This window comes from Bufo bufo, chromosome 8 (genome assembly GCF_905171765.1).
Source record: "Bufo bufo chromosome 8, aBufBuf1.1, whole genome shotgun sequence".
Lineage (NCBI taxonomy): Eukaryota > Metazoa > Chordata > Amphibia > Anura > Bufonidae > Bufo > Bufo bufo.
In genome coordinates, this window is record NC_053396.1 from 191,779,017 (window position 1) to 191,798,764 (window position 19,748).

The 19,748-nt window shown below is 47.5% G+C and overlaps 1 protein-coding gene across 1 annotated transcript in view; it reads right to left on the reverse strand.

The window, feature by feature from the left end:
* The window catches only part of LOC120978270 (calpain-1 catalytic subunit-like), a 68,735-nt gene that overhangs the window by 46,846 nt on the left and 2,141 nt on the right, over positions 1-19,748 (reverse strand). Inside the window, exons 2-7 of the mRNA XM_040406503.1 lie at positions 19,491-19,697; positions 19,342-19,411; positions 2,613-2,731; positions 2,373-2,530; positions 2,031-2,202; positions 356-427 (exon numbers count right to left, since the gene is read on the reverse strand). Of these exons, the coding sequence (XP_040262437.1) occupies positions 356-427; positions 2,031-2,202; positions 2,373-2,530; positions 2,613-2,731; positions 19,342-19,411; positions 19,491-19,661 (762 nt within the window). The 5' untranslated portion in view covers positions 19,662-19,697. The remainder of the gene's footprint in view (positions 1-355; positions 428-2,030; positions 2,203-2,372; positions 2,531-2,612; positions 2,732-19,341; positions 19,412-19,490; positions 19,698-19,748) is intronic.

Consider the following 19,748-nt stretch of genomic DNA (forward strand, 5'->3'; position numbering starts at 1 on the left):
TCTTCAGGAGGGAGGAAAGTCTATGCCGATCGGCCTGGATGGAAGGGGTTCAGTGCAGGGACTATGGTATCTTTGTGAAGCCTGGGCGACTCTGTGACTAAATGATAACTATATAGCTGCCTAAAATTACTCCTGTAACTTAGCTTCTTCTTGGACCCAGCTGCGCCATGGGCATATAATAATGATAATACATTTACACAGTCTGTCCATCTAGTACCGCTATAGGAAAGAAGAATTCTCAGCACGCCTACATTTTTATTTTTCAGCATAGACGCGCGTTAAGATTTTGACAGCTAATCTCTAAATGGTTGCTTTTTCACTTATATTGGATCATGGGATCCGATGTGACTCTTACCTCTTTTGCCCCTGTCACTGAGTACATGTGGTAGCTGAGAATTCCCATTAGATTTGAAGTTTCGATTTCTCCCTATAGGAAAAAAAAAAAAGTTGCAATTTAATATACAGAAATTATAAGGATCATGGAAATTGAAAACATTTTCACTTATTACAGACAAAAACATTTTTTTGCCAACATGCCATATGTAAAGAATAACTCTATGCAAAGCCTATACACCTGTGCAGAGGGAGGCCACTTGCTTCACCCCAAAAAGGCAGACATTCTAGGCCACTCCCCAACCCCGCTAAGCCACGCCTTCTCCCAGTAACAGTGCCCGGCAAAAGAAAAAAAAAAGACTGGAAAACCTTAAAGGGACTGTGCCGCGAAACACATTCTATACTTTTCAAAACAGAACCTGCATCTGAATACTTTTGTAATCACATGTTATTAAAAATGTAATATAGCCAGTGAGCTATTCAATAAAACATATCTGTATAGCGCCACCTGCTGTTTATTTTTTTCCTAATTTCTTGTCCACCTCTCTGGGCTGGTTACGTGCTCAGTTTAAGTCTCCAGCTACATCTTATGTTAGAAGATGTGGAAAGGAAAGAGCTACGACATAAAGAAAACGTCCCCTAGTCTGCCAGCCTGAAGAGAATCTAGCAGAAGAATTGGAGCAATGAATGTGGAGATCTCTGGATCCATGTAAGGAACAGGGCTGGTTTTAGAAAGAGATTGCCGTGTACTATATGATGCCTGATTTTTTTACATCAATCATGGCATAACCCCTTCCTCGGCCCCGGAGTGCTTCACTCCCCCTCTGTCAGTCACAGGGTGACATGTCCGCCGGCTTTAGTGACTGATTTGGGGTGAGGGAAGCCTCAGTCAGTCAGTTTGTGGATACACGTCACACAAATGAGTGAGGAACCACAGAAAAGGAGGACACCACATCGTCCGTCCAGCCAAGAAACCGGACGGTTCGGCCTAAAGCTGGATGTCTGGCCACTCTAACTGGGGGCAGCAGAGCATGACACAAGGACTCAATCTTGACTTGCCCAGAACAGAGATCTTCCTCTAGTTAGTCAAGCACATTAGATGTATGTTGGCCAAACCTGCCACTTTTGGTGGGACCAGTCAACCATCCAACTGTCCCCCGACAGCAGATTTCTGAGGCGAGTTTTAAATATTCGATTCTTTTGTTTTTGGGCAGATAAGCTTCTGCCAAAGGTGCCTGGAACCCCCTTTCTCCCATATCCCACTGCCAACACATGCATCCTCAGCTGCGCTGAACATGTATGTGTGTGTGGTGGGAATAGGGGGAGATCAAGGTCAGGTGAACAAGCTTTTGGTTGACAATTTTCTCTTGTGTGGCCAGCCTTATGGTTGTGGAACCTGTGCAGTTGCATAGGGCGCTCCACCTTTTACTACTGACAGTGGACAGTTATTTAGGCAGTTTGGCAATGCTATTTGGGCAGTGTATGACTGTATTCTTTGGGTACTATATGGTACATCATACGTGGGGGTGTGACACAGATGTTGCATGGGGCGTGAACCACACCTAAGACCAACATTGTGTTGCACTTTTCCGTGAAGAAGCATACATTAAAAAATGTATACAGTACGGTCAGGTGGCGACGTCAGGTCATGTGTCTGTTGGAGGTGCATGTCATTGAAGAAGATGCAGATGTCTTACCTGAGTGTTCCCACAGCAGATAAGAGCTCCTCGCCCAAGCATATTGTGTAGGTGACTCCACAAGTCTGACATTGGCCCTTTGGTATCACAGCTCTGCACCACACCTCCAGTCATATCTTCCAAAGCTTCTCCTGCAAACCCCATCTGAAGAGCGGAGTAACCACCTTTCAGTCTGCAACAAGAACAATCAAGGTATGATCTCAAACCTATATGAACCCAGTTTGTCTATAGAGCATTCGACATAGTACTAACTTTGCATAGTCTGCAACAAGAACAATCAAGGTATGATCCCAAACCTATATGAACCCAGTTTGTCTATGGAGCATTCTACATAGTACTCACTTTGCATAGGCCTTCTCCAGAAGCGAGCTCCAGAACTCATCCTTATCCTTAGAGTGCACAAAAAGTAGATTATATTGAGTCCTTCCATTGCTCTGGGCGGGAACTGTAGGCAGAAGGTCATCCACCATAACGTCTACCCAATGTCCATACTGCCAAAACTATAAAAGAGATATAATAGCTTTTGTATCGTATCTTTGTCCAACTGGTGTCCAACAATTTCTTTATAAAATGGTATCTTACGCGGAATCTAAATTTGCCACTGTAGCCATCTCCAAAATCTTGATCCATGGGGACTACTTGTTCTAGCAGCTGGGGGTACAGAGAAAGACAAGCCACAGCCGAGAGGAACCAACAATTACCTGTAAAAGTAAAGTTTTCACTGAGGAGCCCTCATTATAACTACCTATCCCAGATTGGAATGAAGACCATCAAGCATGAAGTACACATATACAGTTGCAAGAAAAAGTATGTGAACCCTTTGGAATGATATGGATTTATGCACAAATTGGTCATAAAATGTGATCTGATCTTCATCTAAGTCACAACAATAGACAATCACAGTCTGCTTAATCTAATAACACACAAAGAATTAAATGTTACCATGTTTTTATTGAACACACCATGTAAACATTCACAGTGCAGGTGGAAAAAGTATGTCAACCCTTGGATTTAATAACTGGTTGAACCTCCTTTGGCAGCAATAACTTCAACCAAACGTTTCCTGTAGTTGCAGATCAGATGTGCACAACGGTCAGGAGTAATTCTTGACCATTCCTCTTTACAGAACTGTTTCAGTTCAGCAATATTCTTGGGACGTCTGGTGTGAATCGCTTTCTTGAGGTCATGCCACAGCATCTCAATCGGGTTGAGGTCAGGACTCTGACTGGGCCACTCCAGAACGCGTATTTTCTTCTGTTTAAGCCATTCTGTTGTTGATTTACTTCTATGCTTTGGGTCATTGTCCTGTTGTAACATCCATCTTCTGTTGAGCTTCAGCTGGTGGTCAGATGGCCTTAAGTTCTCCTGCAAAATTTCTTGATAAACTTGGGAATTCATATTTCCTTCGATGATGGCAATCCGTCCAGGCCCTGACGCAGCAAAGCAGCCCCAAACCATGATGCCCCCACCACCATACTTCACAGTTGGGATGAGGTTTTGATGTTGGTGTGCTGTGCCTCTTGTTCTCCACATACAGTGTTGTGTGTTTCTTCCAAACAACTCAACTTTGGTTTCATCTGTCCACAGAATATTTTGCCGGTACTGCTGTGGAAAATCCAGGTGCTCTTGTGCAAACTGTAAACGTGCAGCAATGTTTTTTTTGGACAGCAGTGGCGTCCTCTGTGGTATCCTCCCATGAAATCCATTCTTGTTTAGTGTTTTACGTATCATAGATTCGCTAACAGGGATGTTAGCATATGCCAGAGACTTTTGTAAGTCTTTATCTGACACTCTAGGATTCTTCTTAACCTCATTAAGCAGTCTGCGCTGTGCTCTTGCAGTCATCTTTACAGGACGGCCACTCCTAGGGAGAGTAGCAGCAGTGCTGAACTTTCTCCATTTATAGACAATTTATCTTACCGTGAACTCATGAACAGCAAGGCTTTTGGATATACTTTTATAACCCTTTCCAGCTTTATGCAAGTCAACAATTCTTAATCGTAGGTCTTTTGAGACCTCTTTTGTGCGAGGCATCGTTCACATCAGGCAATGCTTCTTGTGAAAAGCAAACCCAGAACTGGTGTGCGTTTTTTATAGGGCAGGGCAGCTGTAACCAACACCTCCAATCTCATCTCATTGATTGGACTCCAGTTGGCTGATACCTCACTCCAATTAGCTCTTGGAGATGTCATTAGTCTAGGCTAGGGGTTCCCATACTTTTTCCACCTACACTGTGAATGTTTACATGGTGTGTTCAATAAAAACATGGTAACATTTAATTCTTTGTGTGTTATTAGTTTAAGCAGACTGTGATTGTCTATTGTTGTGACTTAGATGAAGATCAGATCACATTTTATGACCAATTTGTGCAGAAATCCATATCATTCAAAGGGTTCAATACTTTTTCTTGCAACTGTATAACAAATAACAGGTACTGTGAAATATATAATATATATGGCAGGGATGCTAGTTAGAGATGAGCGAATCGAAGTTGACGAAGTGGAATTTGATCCGAATTTCTGAAAAAATTAAATTTGCTCCGAATTTCCTCCTGCTTCGTGGTAACGAATCACATTTTTTCATGCTGCACATGTTAGGACATGGAGCAAAAAACTCTGGGAACGAGGGGTTACCCACAATGCCATGCATGCAGCCAATCAGCAGCCAGCCAGCCCTGTGATGTCACAGCCCTATAAATAGCCTTAGCCATCTTGGATTCAGCCATTTTCCAGTGTACTTATGTAACGCCCCAGAGTGGCATTACCGCTTCTTCACCCTGCTACTGTCTTTAATGTGCTAATATAATGTCATTTTGTTTATTTATTCCAAGTCCTTCACAATATGCATTCCTATTTCTAATTTGTAATGTGCCTGGTTCACCAGCAGGTGGCAGCAAATATGGTAGAGCTGCAGTTAGAGAGAATTGAACCTTCCATTCCATTCTAACACCCCCCTCTGTGGAGGAGTGGGCGAGTCCCACTTACTGCAGGAAGGGTGGGGACCAGTTTCTAAAGCAGTCTAGCTTACCCCCTCTGCTAGGGGAAGGAGGGTGTGCTGGGCACGTCTCTGCTGGACATTCCCAGACTAAGCCAAGCCAGCCAGAGCACCTTCAGCTCTGCTGGATGTGAAGGCCACAGCTTAGAGTCTCAAGGAACCAGGAGGAGAGTTCCCTGGCCTATTCTAGAGTCAGACTACAAAGAGAGAAGTTGCAGCATAAAGAAGAAGCTAAGTTATACAGCTACCCTGTCAGTACAGCAGAGCCGGGGAGCAACAGATGTAGCAGAGTTGAGTTTGCCTGCCAAAGTTTTAAAGGCAAAGACTGCTGGGACCAAGACAATGTTGGAAGATTGTGTCTGATGAATGTTTACCAAAGTAAAGCTGCTATTCAACTGCATAACAAGGTCTGGACTCAATTATTTCTTCAATTCCTCAATTATTCCCCCCTATTTTTCTGCTTCAGAGCCAACACCTGGGGTCCAGCCGTATCCAGGTAGGAGCACCATGACACAAAACATTAAGGGACATTTTAGGCCACGCTATACCACTCGGCCATTCCTACACCTGGGTACTCGGGACTTTTCCTTTAAGGCCCCAGGGGGCGGCACACTGCACTTAGTGCAGGGAGAGACGTCAGCAGGCGCTAGGGACAGTGGTAGAAAAGACTTTAAAACTTTTATTTTGCTGAATAGAAGTTCAGGGAAAGATCATTAGAAGTGTAGGGAAAGGATAGGGAGGAATTATTCCCCAGTATTGAAGCAGAACAGGGTCCAATAGGGGAGTACAAAACCAATTTGATAACAAATGTGTGATTATGACCACCAAAATCAAGTAGCAATATGGAAGATGATCAGTCTAAAACTTAACTTTTAATAGATATGCATATAGAAAAATAGGTCCCAATATAAGATACTTCGATATTGACTAAATACATCTATGGAGTATTGGTAAAAGACCCTTAATACATAATGACACTTAGTGGCCAAGAGTACTTAAGATATAACAGTACAGTGCTCGGCGGCACCTCAAAGTGTAACCATTGGTCCTACCGCTCCAGTAGAAACGATCCTTGTCCACCAATGGCCTCGCAATGGTAGATGTCGTCCGAGGCTAAAGAGGATGGCAAGGAAGGGTTAGGGAGGCTGGCTACCTTGCCCTAAAATGCTCTGCAAGGTCCTACACTAGACCCTGATCACCTAGTCACGGGCCCCCGCGACCAGGTGCTACAGGAACCTAATCCTGGAATTGTGCGCCCTAGTAAGCCCTCTCCTGCCTAATCCCTACATGCACGTTTCGCTTCATGATGAGTAAAAAGCTCATCAGGGGAAACGCAAGGGAGCTGCGGGCTGTTTGGTAACTGGGACATACGGAGATAGATGCCATCCGTGCCGCCCTGACACCAAAAAGTTGTCCAGAGCCAAGATGGGGCTTCAATTGGACATAATAACAATGGAGCAGGGGGAGGTCAATTGATAACTATGTCCTTCCTCCTACAAGAGCAATGGCGCATAGACCTGATGTAGTCCGCGGCGGTGGCAGTGGATCCCGCCACCATTTAAACGCTACCCCCAGAGCGAGGCTTGGTTAGCGTCCCGCCCTTACTACGTCACATTGTGTGTCAAGTCCTCGCATGCGCGGTTAGATATATCCACATGACTGAAGGACGGATCGCTGAGCGGACGATGGTGAATACAATGACGTCACCACATCCGGTCTCATTGATTCACACGAGACCAGAATGACTTGGTTGCCGGGCGACCGGGACACTCTCCCCAGCCCCTGTCATATGCGTGGCCGTATATATGTATGGCATTTATGGCAAATTAGATATAATAGAAGAAGGTTGAATATGTTGGTCCAAAGGAGCCATTGGAGGAGGGTGCGGGGCAGGAATTAGCGCCACCCTAGATGTCGCACACTGCGGGACAACCATGTTATATCAAAACAGGTGCACCAAGCAGGAAACGGCATCCATGGCACTACAGAAAGAGGGGAGAAGGGGAGCAAGAGGTCTAAGTCAGTCTCAGATAAAGCAGCTGAAATTAGGCTGCTCATTAAGACCCGTGAGTGAGACAGTATGTAATGTAAATATCCAGCGAGCTTTATGCTGGAGTAGAATACGATCCCAATCTCCTCCACGGAGTTGGCGTCCAACTTTTTCAATTCCCATGGCTTTAAGACACCTTGTGTTACCCTGGTGACAGTCGTGAACATGTTTGGACACTACTGTGTCTCTTCTGTTCTCAATGTCACCAAGGTGCTCACCCAGTCGTTTGCGAAGTTCACGCCTTGTCTTCCCTATATATTCGATACCACACTCACAGGTGATTTTATAAATTACACCTTGAGTCCTGCAGCTGATAAAATCCATAATAGGGTATGTGCTTTTTAGATTAGAGCTATAGAATGTTTTGCCTGTCTGTACCATAGTACAAGCTATACAGCCACTACATCTAAAGCTGCCAATTGGTCTGCGATCCAACCAGGTCTCCTGCTGGGGGGCAGGGGTAAAGTGGCTATGGACAAGCACATCTCTCAGGCTATTGCCCCTCCTAAATGTGATTTGAGGATACTCATGTATCACCTCCCTGATGTCCGGGTTCATTAGGAGGATGGGCCAATGTTTCATGAGAATCCCTCTTATGCGGTCAGCCTCCCTGACCCTTCCTTGCCATCCTCTTTAGCCTCGGACGACATCTACCATTGCGAGGCCATTGGTGGACAAGGATCGTTTCTACTGGAGCAGTAGGACCAATAGTTACACTTTAAGGTGCCGTCGAGCACTGTACAGTTATATCTTAAGCAGTGGCGTAGGGATCACTATAGCAGCCATAGCAATGGCTATGGGGCCCTACGCCACCGGCTGAGGATTTAAAAATAAATAAATTCATGTGGCGAGTGGGTTGCGGTACGATAGGGGGCGGCCCCCCCCCTCATCATTGGTGGCAGCTGCAGTTCCGATCGGAGTCCCAGCAGTGTAATGCTGGAGCTCCGATCAGTTACCATGGCAGCCAGGATGCTACTGAAGTCCTGGCTGCCATGGTCAGTTACTCTGCGGCATTATACTTACATGCGCTGTGGCCGCCCGGCGCTCCTTCTTGTAACTCATCACAGGTCTGCGCGGCGCATTGCTATAAGCATAAGCAATGATGCGCACAAACCTGTGAGTTACAAGAAGAAGGAGCGGCCACAGCGCATGCAAGTATAATGCTGCAGAGTAACTGACCATGGCAGCCAGGACTTCAGTAGCGTCCTGGCTGCCATGGTAACCGATCGGAGCCTCAGCATTACACTGCTGGGACTCCGATTGGAACTGCCGCTGCCACCAATGTTGAGGGGGGAGGGCACACTGGGGGGGGAGGGCACACTGCCCACCAATGATTTTAATACCGGGGGGAGGCTGCACTGCCCACCAATGATTTTAATATGGGGGGGCGCACTGCCCACCAATGATTTTAATACCGGGTGGGCGCACTGCCCACCAATGATTTTAATACCGGTGAGGGCGCACTGCCCACCAATGATTTTAATACGGGGGGGGGAAAGGGTGCACTGCCCACCGATGATTTTAATACCGGGGAGGGCGCACAGCCCACTAATGATTTTAATACCGTGGAGGACGCACTGCCCACCAATGATTTTATTACAAGGAGGGGGGGGCACAGTGTGCGTCCTGGCTGCCATGGTAACCGATCGGAGCCTCAGCATTACACTGCTGGGACTCCGATTGGAACTGCTGCTGCCACCAATGTTGAGGGGGGAGGGCACACTGGGGGGGAGGGCACACTGCCCACCAATGATTTTAATACCGGGGGAAGGGTGCACTGCCCACCAATGATTTTAATATGGGGGGGGCGCACTGCCCACCAATGATTTTAATACCGGGTGGGCGCACTGCCCACCAATGATTTTAATACCGGTGAGGGCGCACTGCCCACCAATGATTTTAATACGGGGGGGGGAGGGCGCACTGCCCACCAATGATTTTAATACCGGGGATGGCGCACTGCCCACCAATGATTTTAATACTGGCGGGGGGGGGGGCGCACTGCCCACCAATGATTTAATACCGGGGAGGGCACACTGTCCACCAATGATTTTAATACCGGGGAGGGGGGGAGGGCGCACTGCCCACCAATGATTTTAATACCGGGGGGGCGCACTGCCCACCAATGATTTTAATACTGGGGAGGGCGCACTGCCCACCATTGATTTTAATACCGGGGGGGGAGGGCGCACTGCCCACCGATGATTTTAATACCGGGGAGGGCGCACTGCCCACTAATGATTTTAATACCATGGAGGATGCACTGCCCACCAATGATTTTATTACAAGGAGGGGGGGCACAGTGTGCCCTCCCCCCTGCTGGGACTCCGATTGGAACTGCCGCTGCCACCAATGTTGAGGGGGGAGGGCACACTGGGGGGGAGGGCACACTGCCCACCAATGATTTTAATACCGGGGGGAGGGTGCACTGCCCACCATTGATTTTAATACCAGGGAGGGCACACTGCCCACAAATGATTTTAATATGGGGGGGGCGCACTGCCCACCAATGATTTTAATACCGGGTGGGCGCACTGCCCACCAATGATTTTAATACCGATGAGGGCGCACTGCCCACTAATGATTTTAATACGGGGGGGGCGCACTGCCCACCAATGATTTTAATACCGGGGATGGCGCACTGCCCACCAATGATTTAATACTGGTGGGGGGGAGGGCGCACTGCCCACCAATGATTTTAATACCGGGGAGGGCACACTGCCCACCAATGATTTTAATACCGGGGAGGGGAGGAGGGCGCACTGCCCACCAATGATTTTAATACCGGGGGGGCGCACTGCCCATCAATGATTTTAATACTGGGGAGGGCGCACTGCCCACTATTGATTTTAATACCGGGGGGGGGGGAGGGCGCACTGCCCACCGATGATTTTAATACCGGGGAGGGCGCACTGCCCATTAATGATTTTAATACCGTGGAGGACGCACTGCCCACCAATGATTTTATTACAAGGAGGGGGGGCACACTGCCCACCAATGATTTTTATACCGGGGAGGGGGGTGCACTTCCCACCAATAATTTTAATACCGGGGGGGCGCACTGCCCACCAATGATTTTAATACCGGGGGGGAGGGTGCACTGCCCACCAATGATTTTAATACCGGGGGGAGGGCACAGTGAACACCAATGATTTTAATAACGGGGAGGGGGGGGAGGGCGCACTGCCCACCAATGATTTTAATACCGGGGGAGGGCGCACTGCCCACCAATGATTTTAATACTTGGGGAAGGGCGCACTGCCCACCAATGATTTTAATACCGGGGAGGGCACACTGCCCACCAATGATTTTAATACCGGAGAGGGGGGGAGGGCGCACTGCCCACCAATGATTTTAATACCGGGGGGGGCGCACTGCCCACCAATGATTTTAATACTGGGGAGGGCGCACTGCCAACCATTGATTTTAATACCGGGGGGGGGGGGCGCACTGACCACCGATGATTTTAATACCGGGGAGGGCGCACTGCCCTCTAATGATTTTAATACCGTGGAGGACACACTGCCCACCAATGATTTTATTACAAGGAGGGGGGGGCACACTGCCCACCAATGATTTTAATACCAGGGAGGAGGGGAGGGGGGGGGGCGCACTGCCCAGCAATGATTTTAATACCGGGGAGGGGGGATGCACTGCCCACCAATGATTTTAATACCGGGGGGGCGCATTGCCCACCAATGATTTTAATACCGGGGGGAGGGTGCACTGCCCACCAATGATTTTAATACCGGGAGGGAGGGCACAGTGCCCACCAATGATTTTAATACCGGGGAGGGGGGGAGGGCGCACTGCCCACCAATGATTTTAATACCGGGGGGAGGGCGCACTGCCCACCAATGATTTTAATACCAGGGGGAGGGCGCAGTGCCCACCAATGATTTTAATACCGGGGAGGGGGCGCACTGCCCACCAATGATTTTAATACCGGGGAGGGGGGGTGAGGGCGTACTTCCCACCAATGATTTTAATATCGGGGAGGGCGCACTGGGGGCTGATGGAGAGGCACTGGGGGCTGATAGAGAGGGTACTGGGGGCTGGTGAGAGGCACTGGGGGCTGATGGAGATGCACTGACTGGGGGCTGATGGAGAGGCACTGGGGGCTGGTGAGAGGCACTGGGGGCTGATGAAGAGGCTACTGGGGGCTGCTATGAGGCTACTGGGGGCTGCTATAAGGGTACTGGGGGCTGCTATGAGGCATGGGGCTCTTATCTGAGGTCTGATTGGGGGTCATTCATATTAGGATCTGAGGTGTGATCTGAGGTCTTATTTTGGTCTTATTAACATTGGGGATCTTATTGGGGTTGTTAGCTGAGGTCTGATTAACATTGGGGGTCTGACCTGAGGTTTAATGAAAAATATTTTTTTTCCGGAGCAGCTTGGAGAAAAAAGGTCTCATAGTCTCCCACACTCCTTCTGCCCGGCCAAGCCTGTCAGTACCCCTGAGGCCAAGCCTGTCAGCACCCCTGAGGCCAAGCCAGCCAGCACCTCTGAGGCCAAGCTACCCAGCACCCCTGAGGCCAAGCTTGCCAGCACCCCTGAGGCCATAAAAATGTTTTGCTATGGGGCCCAGTCATTTCTAGCTACGCCCCTGATCGTAAGTACTCTTGGCCACTAAGTGTCATTATGTATTAAGGGTCTTTTACCAATACTCCATAGATGTATTTAGTCAATATCTAAGTATCTTATATTGGGACCTATTTTTCTATATGCATATCTATTAAAAGTTAAGTTTTAGACTGATCATCTTCCATATTGCTCCAATAGGGGAGTGTACAGCCTGGGTAATAGGAACAATCCTATTATACGTGGCTGCACTGATTGGGGATCCAAATTGCTATTATACTGCTGCTTTCAGGTTTGCAATAGATGATACCTCTGTAATTCCAGCAAACCATTATTTTTATTGGGGTGCAAGTTCTGTGTGATACAGCTATTAACAGGGTGTATTACTAGGAAATATTTATATGTCTTATTAGCCCTTGTGCGGTGCAGTTATATGTTCTAAAGCCTTTTTTTGGCGTGTATTAATGGGAAAAAGGGGCTTATTAGCCGTTGTGTGGTGAAGTGAGAAAATGACAGCCCTTTTTGGGGGCCTTTTTTACACCTGCTAAAAGAAAGGACAAACTGAACTACTATAGAGACATCCTGTGTAGTCAGTTGGCCACTGCCTATCTGCGCCATCGTCCATCCTCTCGCAGGTCTAACCGGGGGGCCCTCTGCGCTCTCGTTCCACCACCATGGCTGCTGTGGCGGGGTGGGGTGGGGGGTAGGAGCAGTACCAGCTCCATCAGCAGCAGCTTGAGTCTAGAGTCGATGATGAGCAGCTTTCTTAACCCGCCTAGCAGCAGCACTAGCAGCAGCTAGACCTGGAGCAGAACCTGAACCAGCATGTGGTGGCATACTTGGACAGCACCCTGCCACCCCACATTGAAGATCCGCTGGATGTCACGTTTCGGTGTGGGAGGGAAACGCACACCAAACGTAGGAGGGAAAGGGGAGAGGGGAAAAGGCCTGGAAGCTAGGGAAAGGAGCAGGTCACCTCCTGGGGAAACCCTAATCCAAGTCCTGACTTACTGCCAATATGAACTGACCCCAGAGGTAGGTGAGTTCATACACTGGAACCTAAAGTCCTAATTCAGCCTGTAGGACCCTGGTACTAATGTCAGGACAAGAGACAACCTGTTCCTCCAAAAGGTAGGATAACCAGGAGTCTCCCTCAGGCCTAAACACCAAAGACAAGAAACCCCAAACAACAAACAAAAGGGAAAAGACACTTAACTTTAAATAGCAATGAAAGCACAGGAACTCAGCCGAGATCCAGACATAAGCAATCCAAAACAAGACTGAAGCAATAGACTGCACCAGAAGGTGGGAGAAACCCCAATAAATAGGGAAGGGTAAATGACCATGAGCAACAGCTAAGGCAAGGGGTGTGGCCATCACCAGAAACAACACAGACACAAAATGATCGACAAAGAACTTGTTAGATCCCACCACGTGTTGGCAGTCTCACCGATCTCCTGGCACCTGTCACAGGAATGTCCGTGACAGTACCCCCCCCCCCTTTTACGGATGACCTCTGGGCACCCAGGACTGACCTTATCCGGTTGAGACTTGTGAAAGGCTTTTACCAAATGACTGGCATTCACGTCAGATGCTGGTACCCACATCCTCTCCTCTGTTCCATAACCCTTCCAGTGCACAAGATACTGAAGAGATCTACGGAGAACTCGAAAGTCAATTATCTTGACGATCTGAAATTCCATACTGCCGTCCACCATGACAGGAGCTGGTGGCAAGTAAGACGGTTCCAAAGGTTCAACATATCTCTTTAACAAAGGCCTATGAAACACATTATCAATTTTAAGAGCCTAAGAAAGTTCAAGATGAAAGGCTACCGGATTAATATTGGCAGTGATCTTATAAGGACCAATAAACCTTGGACCTAACTTCAAAGAAGGTACCTTCAACTTAATGTTTCTTGTGGACAGCCACACAGAATCACCCACTCTTAGGTCCGGACCATTTATACGTTTCCTGTCAGCCGTACGTTTATACTTGTTGCCCATATTCCTCAAGTTATTTTGAATTTTCCGCCATATAGATGATAATGATGACGAAAAACTTTCCTCCTCAGGGATACCAGAAGTATCAGAACCAGAAAATGTGCCAAACTGCGGGTGAAACCCATATGTGACTTATCAGTGGACTACTGTCTACGATTGTTTATGGCAAACTCTCCCAAAGACAAAAATGAAGACCACTCCTCCTGGTTCTCAGAGACAAAACATCTCATATAAGTCTCCAGACTCTGATTAGTGCCCTCCGTCTGTCCGACTGAGGATGAAAAGCCGAAGAAAAGGACAGTTGTACCCTCAGTCAAGTACAGAACGCCTTCCATAATCTGAAAACAAACTGAGTCCCACAATCTGAGACCACGTCAGAGGGAATGTCATGTAGTTTCACAATGTTATCAACAAACACTTGTGCAAGAGTTTTAGCATTAGGTAGGCCCAGCAATGCTATAAAGTGTGCCATTTTACTAAAGCAATCAATTACCACCAGAATAACTGTCTTTCCTGAAAAATTTGGTAGATCAGTGATAAAAATCCATGGATAAAGGAGTCTACGGTCTGGACGGGATGGGCAGCGGAAGTAGAGATCCGGACGGCCGAGTATGTGACACCTTAGCTCGTGCACAAGTGCTACAGGCTGACACATAGTCCTCAACACACTTATGCAACTCCGGCAACCAAAATCGACGAGAAATGAGGTCAGCAGTCGATCTGCTCCCCCGGTGTCCTGTAAGAACCGTACAGTGATGTTCCTCAAACAACTTGAGTTGTGACGCAATTCAGAAGGAACAAACAATTTCCTAGAGGGACAAGAATCCAGTGCATCTCCCTGAGCCTCTAACACCTTCACCTCTAGGTCAGGGCATAGAGTGGATATCACCACCCCCTCCGACAGTATCGGACTTGGATTTTCAAAATCACCACCTCCAGGAAAGCTACTAACCAATGATACCACTGCTCAAAAGCCAATTTAATGGCCAGCAATTCTCTGTTACCCACATTGTAATTTCTCTCTGCGGCAGAGAGTTCTTTTAGAGAAAAACGCACATGGTGGCCATTTACCCGGTGACGGGCCCTGCGATAAGATGGCTCCTCGGATGCATCAACCTTCACAATGAAAGGCTATGACACATCCAGCTGCACCAGTATAGGGGCAGAAGCGAAACACTCCTTAACCGCAGCAAAGGCTCGCAATGCCGAATCGGACCACACAGAGACATCCGTCCCCTTCTTAGTCATGTCACTTAAAGGTCTCACCACTGACGAATAGTTCTTAATAAATTTTCAGTAATACAAACCGGATTCCAAAAAAGTTGGGACACTATACAAATCGTGAATAAAAACTGAATGCAATGATGTGGAGGTGCCAACTTCTAATATTTTATTCAGAATAAAACATAAATCACGGAACAAAAGTTTAAACTGAGAAAATGTACCATTTTAAGGGAAAAATATGTTGAATCAGAATTTCATGGTGTCAACAAATCCCAAAAAAGTTGGGACAAGGCCATTTTCACCACTGTGTGGCATCTCCTCTTCTTCTTACAACACTCAACAGACGTCTGGGGACCGAGGAGACCAGTTTCTCAAGTTTAGAAATAGGAATGCTCTCCTATTCTTGTCTAATACAGGCCTCTAACTGTTCAATCGTCTTGGGCCTTCTTTGTTGCACCTTCCTCTTTATGATGCGCCAAATGTTCTCTATAGGTGAAAGATCTAGACTGCAGACTGGCCATTTCAGTACCCGGATCCTTCTCCTACGCAGCCATGATGTTGTGATTGATGCAGAATGTGGTCTGGCATTATCTTGTTGAAAAATGCAGGGTCTTCCCTGAAAGAGATGACGTCTGGATGGGAGCATATGTTGTTCTAGAACCTGAATATATTTTTCTGCATTGATGGTGCCTTTCCAGACATGCAAGCTGCCCATGCCACACGCACTCATGCAACCCCATACCATCAGAGATGCAGGCTTCTGAACTGAGCGTTGATAACAACTTGGGTTGTCCTTGTCCTCTTTGGTCCGGATGACATGGCGTCCCAGATTTCCAAAAAGAACTTCGAATCGTGACTCGTCTGACCACAGAACAGTCTTCCATTTTGCCACACTCCATTTTAAATGATCTCTGGCCCAGTGAAAACGCCTGAGCTTGTGGATCTTGCTTAGAAATGGCTTCTTCTTTGCACTGTAGAGTTTCAGCTGGCAACGGCGGATGGCACGGTGGATTGTGTTCACTGACAATGGTTTCTGGAAGTATTCCTGAGCCCATTCTGTGATTTCCTTTACAGTAGCATTCCTGTTTGTGGTGCAGTGTCGTTTAAGGGCCCGGAGATCACGGGCATCCAGTATGGTTTTACCGCCTTGACCCTTACGCACAGAGATTGTTCCAGATTCTCTGAATCTTCGGATGATGTTATGCACAGTTGATGATGATAGATGCAAAGTCTTTGCAATTTTTCGCTGGGTAACACCTTTCTGATATTGCTCCACTATCTTTCTGCACAACATTGTGGGAATTGGTGATCCTCTACCCATCTTGGCTTCTGAGAGACACTGCCACTCTGAGAAGCTCTTTTTATACCCAATCATGTTGCCAATTGACCTAATTAGTGTTAATTGGTCTTCCAGCTCTTCGTTATGCTCAAATTTACTTTTTCCAGCCTCCTATTGCTACTTGTCCCAACTTTTTGGGGATTTGTTGACACCGTGAAATTTTGAATCAACGTATTTTTCCTTTAAAATGATACATTTACTCTGATTAAATGTTTGATCTGTCATCTACGTTCTATTACAAATAAAATATTGACATTTGCCTTCTCCACATCATTGCATTCAGTTTTTATTCACAATTTGTTTAGTGTCCCAACTTTTTTGGAATCCGGTTTGTAGTTGGTGAACCACAAAAACCGCATAAGGGCCTTCAGATTTTCAGGTCGGTCCCAGTCCAATACAGCACGGACTTTCTCTGGATCCATACGAAAACCCGAGGATGACAACAGGTAATCCAAGAACTGCACCTCCTGTACAGCAAAAACACACTTCTCCAATTTCGCATACAATTTATTATCTCGTAGGATCTGTAACACCTGTCTAACGTAATCCTGATGAGTCTCCACGTCTGGAGAATAAATTAGTATGTCATCCAAATACACAACAACAAATCTTCCCACCAGGTGATGAAAAATATCATTTAGAAAATGCTGGAAAACCGCGGGAGCATTGGTAAACCCAAAAAGCATGACCAGATTCTCAAAATAACCCTCAGGGGTATTAAAAGCCATCTTCCATTCATCCCCTTCCTTGATCCTGACCAGATTATATGCCCCCTTAAAGAGGTCCTATCATGGGTCTGAACATTGTAAGATAACTATCTGGACATGTAGAGCGGCGCCCAGCGATCTCACTGCACTTACTATTATCCCTGGGCGCCGCTCCATTTGCCCGCTGTGGCCCCGTTACCTTCTCCCGCGCTGTATGGTAATTGCTTCTATCGGTAAACCAGGGAGGAGTCTGCCCTGTTTCTCCCTGGGCGTTCCTTCTCCCTGGCTGTAGCGTTGTCCAATCGCAAGGGCAGAGCTCACAGCCTGGGAGGAAACCCACCGGAAACGTAGGAGGGAAAGGGGAGAGGGGGGAAACCCTAATCCAAGTCCTGACTTACTGCCAATATGAACTGACCCCAGAGGTAGGTGAGTTCATACACCGGAACCTAAAGTCCTAATTCACCCTGTAGTACCCTGGTACTAATGTCAGAACAGAGACAACCTGTTCCTCCAAAAGGTAGGACGAACAGGAGTCTCCCTCAGGCCTAAACACCAAAGACAAGAAACCCCAAACAACAAACAAAATGGAAAAGACTCTTAACTTCAAATAGCAATGGAAGCACAGGAACTCAGCCGAGATCCAGACACCAGCAATCCAAAACAAGACTGAAGCAATAGACTGCACCAGAAGGTGGGAGAAACCCCAATAAATAGGGACGGGTAAGTGACCATGAGCAACACCTGAGGCAAGGGGTGTGGTAATTACCAGAAACAACACAGACACAAAATGATCCACAAAGAACTTGTTAGATCACACCATGTGTTGGCAGTCTCACCGATCTCCTGGCACCTGTCACAGGAATGTCTGTGACACTGGACTACTGGGCAGCCAAACTGGATTTGTGGCCACAACTGGTCGAGTTTGCCCTGGAAAAGCTGTCCTGCCCAGCCAGTAGTGTGGCATTAGAGCGGGTGTTTAGTGCGGCGGGGGCCATAGTTACCCCAAAGAGAACTCCAAAATGTGGAGAGACTGACCTTTATCAAGATGAATCAGGCATGGATCAGCCAGGATTTTCAACCACCAATGCCTGATGCACCAGATTAGATCATCCATGCTGCCTCACCCAAACCTTGACAAAAAATATTGGTTTCTTCTGGCTACCTGCCTCAGCTACTATTCTTATGCTGCCACCTGCCTGATGCCACACATCTGATGCCAAGTGCTCCTTCTTACACCCACCGTCATCAACGTGTACTGTTATTGCCACCCACCTCCCCACTCTGTCACGGGGTCACTCTGTGGTCTCCTGATGCTGCTGCCACATCACCACTCAGGTCTTCTCATGCTGCTGCTGCCACCTCCACACTCTGTCATTGTGCAACTCTGTGGCGTCCTCATGCTGCTGCCAACTCACAACTCTGTCTCTTGGCCACTCTGTGGTCTCCCCATTCAGCTGCCACCTCCACACTATGTCATTGTGCCACTCTGTGGCCTCCTCTTGCTGCTGCTGCCACCTCCACACTATGTCACCTTGCCACTCTGTGGCCTCCTCATGCTGCTGCTAAATCAACACTATGTCACAGGGCCACTCTGTGGTCTCCCCATTCAGCTGCCACCTCCACACTATGTCATTGTGCCACTCTGTGGCCTCCTCTTGCTGCTGCTGCCACCTCCACACTATGTCACCTTGCCACTCTGTGGCCTCCTCATGCTGCTGCTAAATCAACACTATGTCACAGGGCCACTCTGTGGTCTCCTCATGCTGCTGCTAACTCACAGCTCTGTCTATGGACCGCTCTGTGGTCTCCTCATGCAGCTGCCAACTCACAACTCTGTCTCTCGGCCACTCTGTGGTCTCCTCATGCAGCTGCCACCTCCACACTCTGTCATTGTGCCACTATATGGCTTCCTCATGCTGCTGCCACCTCCACACTATGTCACCTTGCCAGTCTGTGGCCTCCTCATGCTGCTGCTAACTCAACACTATGTAAATGGGCCACTCTGTAGTCTCCTCATGCTGCTGCTGTTACCACCTCACCACTATGTCACTGGGCCACTCTGTCGTCTCTTCATGCTACTTCCACCTCAATACTATGTCATTTGGCCACTCTGTGGACTTCCCAAAGCATTCGAAGCTCGCTTCGCTCAACACTAGTCAGTACCTTTAAAAGGGGTTTTCCAGGCCTCAGATTTTTATGACCTAGCCTCATGTTAGGTCATCAATATCTGATCATTGGGGCCCTGGAACTAGCTCTTGAGTGGAGCAGGAAGCACAGCTTAGTAGAGAATAGTGGGGTACAAATGGGGATCCCATGTCATGTAGGCATTGTCAGTAAGACATGGACTAGGTTCGACCCCAGGCTCCTAAAATACCAATTTGCATGAGTCATAGGTCTTGCACAGACTTACTCAGGTTACCCTGGCACACATCCATCCTGGTAGCTCCATCTACTATAAAGCGGGGACATTGACAGATTTCCTACAACGAGAATACAGCATGAAGGACACATGTTTTGACATTAGTTGTGTAAAGTTCGAAGGTAAGTACAATTCATGACCTTGGGTCTCTTCCACTTGATTCCATCAATGTGTAGAGCATCATCCTGAGGGAAGGTGTTGTCCTCAAAGAGGGGTCCTGAGGAGGAGGATGGTGGCACAGGTGCTTTTAGAACTAGGTTCTCACATGGAGAGATTGTAGGTTTGAGTTTCTTGGCTGGAGGAGGTTCCATGACTGGCTACAACCAACATTAGCACATGTCCATGACCTGGTAATAAGTAAACATAAGGTTAAGTGTAAAAATATGCTGGCGAGTAAG